The 7,500-nt window shown below is 45.5% G+C and overlaps 1 protein-coding gene across 1 annotated transcript; it reads right to left on the bottom strand.

Annotated features, from left to right (window-relative positions):
* Positions 1–3,016: 3,016 nt before the first annotated feature.
* On the bottom strand, positions 3,017–4,045 carry LOC137643359 (uncharacterized). Its single transcript, XM_068376188.1, has one exon. The coding sequence runs from the start codon at positions 4,043–4,045 to the stop codon at positions 3,017–3,019; it is 1,029 nt and encodes a 342-aa protein (XP_068232289.1).
* Positions 4,046–7,500: the final 3,455 nt, after the last annotated feature.

Here is a 7,500-nt window from a genome sequence, read left to right as displayed (position 1 = left end):
AAATGATATATATGCACACACATGCACACGCACTCATACAGTACATGTTCAAACCTTTCAACTTATTCTTGAGTGCAACACTCTAGTTTAGGCAATCTCTGAGAGATTGTGTTTACTGAGTCTACCTCTTGGGGTAACCCTCTCTCACCAGCATATGACTACTCCCTCTCCACCCTACCCTTTGGATAGGGAAAAACCGATTAGTCATACTTTTGGCAGTGCAGCTTAGTATGGTAGGAAGAAAAAAAAAGAAATATATATATATATATATATATATATATATATGTATATTATATATATATATATATATGTAATTTTTAATTTAAAATTAATTTTCTAATACTCACCTGCACAATCAACATTTGCCGATAGATCTTGTTACAGCAAGTTGCTTCCAATTTGATTTACTCTAACCAATTACGTAAGTATAATATACACACTAAGTCCCGAGTGAAAAACAATTATATCAGTTAATTTCAAAATGTTCATGCTAATTAATGATAAAAATTATCTAAGATTTCGTTAATTTAATGAGTTGGTAGGCCGACGTTGCATAGTAAATTTCTTATAATTGTCTATACATGTCGTTCGCTAGTTATCCAACTACCATATTTGATTTGGTCGCCATCGGTTCTAACAAGAGCGATCTGCCGGCTCAATTTTTGAGTCCAGAGCGATAGCGTAACGATGTAAGGCGACCAAGAGCGCTCGGGACTTGTGTGGTATCCTTCCTGTAAACCTCACCACCAGGAATCATCACTTTTGATCTCTGCAGGTGTAGGAGAGACCTGAAACTGCTCTGATCATTGATAGTGGGGCAGGTGGGAGGGCATCTAATGTTGATTGTGCAGGTGAGTATTAGAAAATTAATTTTAAATTAAAAATTACATTTGTCTAATACCCAACTGCACAATCAACATTTGCCGATTCCCCACATTTAGCTGGATGGGGGGAAATGATCAGTTTGATGCTAGGAAGGTTGCCTGAATTGTAGCTTACCTTGATTGACTTGACGATGTGTCACAGGCATAATTGTCAGTTCGTCAGTCAGTCGCCATGTCAGGGCCAAGTCCATAGGGAGCTACTGTCTAGGCATCCTCTGTGGTCGCTCTGTTGACGAAGCTACAGGCATAGTGGTCCTCTCCCAACTGTCTGGTCATGTTTCGGACACTTACGACTTGTGAGAGAGAGACCCTGTACTCAGCAATCTAGACCCTCCAAGGTGTCACTTCCGTTGAAGGGGTTCGATTGGAGGTACATGCGTCCTGCATTCAACAATCTAGGCCTTTCAAGGTGTCACTTCCGTTGAAAGGGTTCAATAGTTGATGCTAGAGGACCTGAGCCTAACGATTCTGCCTCTCAAGGTGTCACTTCCATTAAGAGGGTTTAATCGTCAGTGCATGTGAAGTATGACGTAATAATTCCATCTCCCCCAGCCAAGTTCAGCGAAGAGGAGAGGAAATGGTGATGACAGTGGTTAAGCAATGACTCCGCCCGCTGCCACAATGGGACCCAAGGAACGGACATTATTATATGCTAATTCTACATCTTTTAAGTAAAATGATGAAAAAACCCGAGTTAGACCTCCACGTCGCAGCCTTCAGAATAGAAGACATTGATGTGTTGGTCCAAAAACGTAGTGAAGTAGCCATACCCCTAATACTGTGGGCTCCTGATGCTCTCCCTTGAGTTGATGACGTGGGCGATGCCCCCGATGCACCCTTAATAACCTGTCTAAGAAGGAAGGCCATCGCATTCTTTGACAAGGTTTTGTTTGGGGCATTTAGGAGAGACGAAAAGCGTCCTAGGACGTGGCTGGATAGTCTTTGTCCTGTCTAGGTAGTAACGAAGAGCTCTTACTGGGCACAGAAGTCTCTCTTCATCGTCTCTACCCACTCTCTCTGAGAGGGATATCAGAACGAATTCCCGAGGAAGTGGATTGTTGAATGACTCTGTTTTCGCTCTGAATTCTGGCAAATAATGCAAAACAAAGTCTCTTCCCCTCCAAGCCACCCCCGCTGAAAGTGCCTGCAATTCCCCAACCCTTTTTGCAGTTGCCAAGGCTACAAGGAAAAGTGTCTTCATGGACAAGTTTCGAAGATCTGCTGATGCTAGTGGTTCATAAGGCTCCGTAGTTAAAGCCTTAAGGACCACGTCCAAGTCCCAAAGAGGAGCTGAAATCACCTTTTTTAGGAATTTCAATTTCGAAGGACCTAATGAGATCTGTAATGATAGGATCTTCAAGCATCTCCCTGAAGGCAAATCTGAAAACCGAGGATAACATAGCTCTATATCCCCTGATGGCTGGAACGGATAGACGTCTTTCCTTACGAAGGAATAACAGGAAATCTGCAATCTTGGCAACTGTCGGGTTCGAGATTGAGTGTTTGTGTCCTTACACCACTTCCTGAATATCTTCCACTTGTACTGGTAATTTATACGAGTGGAAGGTCTTCGAGCGAAGGTAACTTGTTGGGCCACCTGCCTGGAGGACTCCTCGAGCCCTGGCAAATCTGCGGATAGTCCTCCATGCAGTCAGCTGAAGAGCTTGTGGTCTTAGATGAAAAACGTGTCGATGAGGCTGTTTGAGGAGGTCTCGTCTGACAGGCAACCTCCTTGGGGTGTCTACTGACAGCTCTAAGAGGTCCACAAACCAGTCTTTCTGAGGCCAGAAGGGTGTGACCAGAGTAAGACTGCATCCTGTGGACTCCCCTCAGTTTGTTCAGAATGTTCCTTATCAGAGGAAACGGAGGGAACGCATATCCCTGAAGATGCCTCCAGTCCTGAAGCATAGCATCTGTTCCCACTGATCCCGGATCGATATGAGGACTGAAGTAAGCCTGAAGTCTGTGGTTCATTGCGGTGGCAAACATATCCACTGTTGCTGGCCAGAGATGAACCAAATCGTCTACCACTTGCTGATGAATGGTCCATTCGGAGGTTAAGATCTGATCCCTTCGACTCAGAGCATCTGCTGTCACGTTCGCCTTGCCCATGATGAACTGAGGCATGAGTGTCACGCTCTTTCCCTCTGCCCAGGCCAGAATCTCTTGGGCAAGACTGTCCAGCTTCTGGGACCCTCGTCCCTCCTTCCTTCCTTATGTAAGAAATAGCCGTCGAGTTGTCGGCGAACACTGCGACGACTCTTGAAGGGCACAGATGGTTGAAGTGACAGAGAGCAAGCTGTATTGCTCTGAGTTTCTCTCCAATTGATAGATTCCTCCAATTCCTGTGCTGTCCATGTCCCTGACACGAACTGGTCCCCTATTGATGCCCCCCATCCGGAATCCGAAGCATCTGAAAACAACATGATATCTGGAAGAGGAGTTGACAATAGAAGACCTTGGTTCAAGTTCACTGGATTGGACCACCAGATTAGACTCTGTCTGATCGTCTCTGTCCATTGAACCTGAAAATGATGATCCTCTTGATCCAAAGGTTGTGGAGTTGGTGTTGCAGTGGTCTGATTCTCCTCCTTCCTCTGGGAACTAACAGAATTAGCGACGACAGGAGGCCGATGAGTCTCATCCAAAGTTTGGCTGGAGGGTGCGTTTGTCGTTAAAAATAATTTGATGCATTCCTGAAGAGTCTGGATGCGATCTTGTGTCGGGAAAGCCTTCAAATTGAGGAGTCTATCTTCATTCCCAGATAGATGGAAACTTGACTGGGGATTAGGGTCGACTTCTCTAAGTTGATCTGAATGCCCAGTTTGTTGCACAATCTCAGAACTACATCCCTCGTGTAGATGGCTTCCTGTTCTGAGCTCGACAGGAATAGCCAATCGTCCAAATATCTCAACCATTCTTATGCCTCTCTTGTGGAAGGCGGCTCCCACAGGTGCCATAAGGCGAGTGAAGACCTGTGGAGCTGTCGTTAGGCCAAAGCAGAGAGCTTTGAACTGCCATACCTCCTGTTCCCAGCAAAACCTCAGTAGATGTCGGGACTGAGGGTGAATGGGAACTTGGAGATACGCGTCTTTCAGGTCGAGTGAGAAGAACCAGTCGTTCCGTCTGACCGCCAAAAGGACCGACCTTGGGGTCTCCATTTTGAAATGAGTTTTCATTACGAAATGATTCAGACGAGAGAGGTCTATGATGGGTCTCCAAGAACCGGAAGCCTTTTTGACGATAAACATAAGGCTGTAAAAACCAAGGAATGGAAGCGAAGCTAATTCTATCGCTCCCTTTCTTGCCAGATCCTCTAACTCTGCCTGAAGAGCTCTTCCCTTCTCTGACGACTCCTGGTACGAGTTGAATGCTATTGGACTGTTTGATAATGGAGGAGGCTGGCTGAGCGGAATCCTGTACCCGTACCTTAGAACTTGAATTACCCAAGGGTCTGGATCCAGGTCCTCCCAAGCCTGCCAGTGGTGTTGAAGGCAGCCTCCTATCTTTATACACGAGGGCTGTAGTCCCTATGGAGGAAAACCCTTGCCGACTGTCTTTGGCCTTCTTTGTCCTCTATGTGCTGATGTCGAGCTATAAGAAGGTCGAGGTTGTCGTTGGGTTGTAGAAGCATGGGAAGACGAGATTCCTGAGCCTTGATAACCTGTCCTCGGCTTCTTGTATGTTGAAGTCTGGAAGCTGACCTGTCTCTTCTCACCTACGACCAAGGGCTGTTTGGGCACTGGTTTAGGCTGAATAGGTCTTTGCGCTTGTGCTACTGTCCTTACAAGCAATGATTGAATCTTGTCCTCCCTTGTCTCCTTAGCTTTGAGATGAGCCCTCTCCAGGGATGACGCAAGTGTGTCCTCATTGAACAAATGATCTGCAAAGAGAGGGGAAGCCCTTAATGCTCTCTTCTGAATGTCAGAGAGAGACGGAGGGGCATGGGACAAGAAGAAGTCCCTCCTCCGTGAAGTCAGATATGCTTCTTGAAGACATATCTCAGTCATGGATGACTTGATGGAGAGGTTTATGGAGTTGGCCAACTGATTGTAAAGGGGTCGATACTGCTCCAAGGCTCCTGGTTCTGACAGAAGGCCCATCAGTGAACCCCAAAGCCATCCCATCATGTTCAGATTCTCCTGAACTGTTCTAGTCGACAGCTCGAGCTTGGCACAATCCTCCAAAGAAACACCCACTAACGATTTATGGTTTTTCTGGAGGTTGGTCATATCCTCCCATGAAGGGTTAAGAGGCACTGGAGATGGAGCTGGAGGATCCTCTCCAATAGCTAAATAGGCCCTCCTGTTTTTAGCCAAGATAGAAGATGGAAAGTGAGGCTTGTCACCTTCCGCATACTCTGCCAACTTCTTGGTGACCACTTGTCTCCCATGTCTGAGAAATTCTCCTGTCGACTAGCGTGGAATAGGATTCCGTTTCTTTGACTGACGAGTGTCCTCCAAAAATCTGGATACCGAAGGGAACTCGCCAGGTTCCTGCACTGTAATGTTCGATTTAGATTCCACTAAAGCCTCTTGGGTGAAGGCAATCATCCTTCGAAAAGCAGAAGATGGAATGTCGCCCTCCTCCAAGCCTTGGATGTCATCCCCAACCTCTGGAGCAAACCTCCTGGCTGCCCTCATGATGGCCGACGGCTCTGACGATGAGCCCCCCTCTCGAGGGGTTCGCGGAGAAGACAATGAAGGAGCCCTGACTGGAGACCAATCTGGTGCAGCATGTACCTGGGCTTCGACCCTACCCTTCTCAAGACCATCAGGGTGTTCCTTAGAACCTCTCACAATTACAGTATCTCGATTCCCAGGGGAATGGGAAGCAATATCATTCCCTACACATCCACCCTGTAGCTGGAGAGTGCCGCTCTCTCCGAAAACCCTCCCTAACGAACCCTCGTCCGAAACAGGACAAATGGAGGTTACCTGAAGGGCATTATCCCCACAAGGAAGACTGGAAGGTACAGTCAGCTGTGACCCTGCTTGCCCCTTTCCGGTCTGGATAAAGAATCTACCACCTTCACTACCCCTAACATCTAACTCTGAGCTAATAGGGGAGTACGACATTACTCCGGACCTGCTCTGCATCGGGGCGGGCTCACACCCGGAACCCGTTAGGGCCGGTTCAGCACGAGTCCTTCCTTCAGCACAGGGTGGAATGGGGAGACCCAGAGCAGGACCGAGGGAGCTGAAAAGAGTAGTTAGTGTGCCTAATTGAGAGGCCACATTCTGAAGACCTGAGGCTAAGGTATCAATTCTAGAATTAACAGACCCCAATTCAGACCCCCAACGTTCTTCTGCTGCGGCAACACACTCTTCAAGGGTCACTGACCCTGTTACACTAGGTCCAATCGGGGAAGGGGACCGGACACATTGCTCACCTGACATGTTTATCACCTCAGACATTACTGACATACGGTCACACTCACCTGACCCCTCGCCAACCGAGTAAGATTTAGTAGGATTACCCGATGCCAGTCGATCCATTGAACCCTCCCTAAGTCTTTGCTTAGAAAGTCTTTTCTTAGCCAAGGTAGACATATGATTAACATACAACTGTCTCTCACTGAGAGACCAAGTGTTACATTCGTCACAAACATCAGTCAGGTTACAATTAACTCCCCTACAATTAACACACAATGAGTGGTTATCAAATGAAAATTTTCGACTTAGCTTAACCTTGCGGCATGAAGTACAATGGGAAGGTCGGTCTAAAGTCGAAGGATGGTCAATCTGGTCCATGTCTGATGAAGAACTCCAAGTTCGATCAATGTCCAATCGTTGTTGAATACTCAATCACGAGTTGAAAGCACTGTTGTTAAGAAGCAAGCTTCCTAGCTGAATGAAAATAAGTAAAAGCCGGAAGAGGTAAACAGGACGTCTGCTCACACCGGCAGCAAGATCAAAAGTGATGATTCCTGGTGGTGAGGTTTACAGGAAGGATACCACACAAGTCCCGAGCGCTCTTGGTCGCCTTACATCGTGACGCTATCGCTCTGGACTCAAAAATTGAGCCGGCAGATCGCTCTTGTTAGAACCGATGGCGACCAAATCAAATATGGTAGTTGGATAACTAGCGAACGACATGTATAGACAATTATAAGAAATTTACTATGCTACGTCGGCCTACCAACTCATTAAATTAACGAAATCTTAGATAATTTTTATCATTAATTAGCATGAACATTTTGAAATTAACTGATATAATTGTTTTTCACTCGGGACTTAGTGTGTATATTATACTTACGTAATTGGTTAGAGTAAATCAAATTGGAAGCAACTTGCTGTAACAAGATCTATCGGCAAATGTTGATTGTGCAGTTGGGTATTAGACAAATATATATATATATATATATATATATATACATATATATATATATGTATATATATATATATATATATATATGTACTTATATACTTTATCTTTACTATGTAGGGGATATTATGTGACTCCTACGTTCTGCCTTCAAAAGGAATATAATGGCTGTAGTCATATTTTAAATTCCATTTTACTTTCCAACAAAGGGTACACTCGGACACACTAGCCTATCTTATTTCTCTTCCTCTTGTTTTGTTAAAGTTGTTATAGTTTATAAAGGAGATAT

Source organism: Palaemon carinicauda, chromosome 6, assembly GCF_036898095.1.
Source record: "Palaemon carinicauda isolate YSFRI2023 chromosome 6, ASM3689809v2, whole genome shotgun sequence".
Taxonomy (NCBI): Eukaryota; Metazoa; Arthropoda; class Malacostraca; order Decapoda; family Palaemonidae; genus Palaemon; species Palaemon carinicauda.
This window is presented reverse-complemented; position numbering and strand designations above follow the sequence as displayed.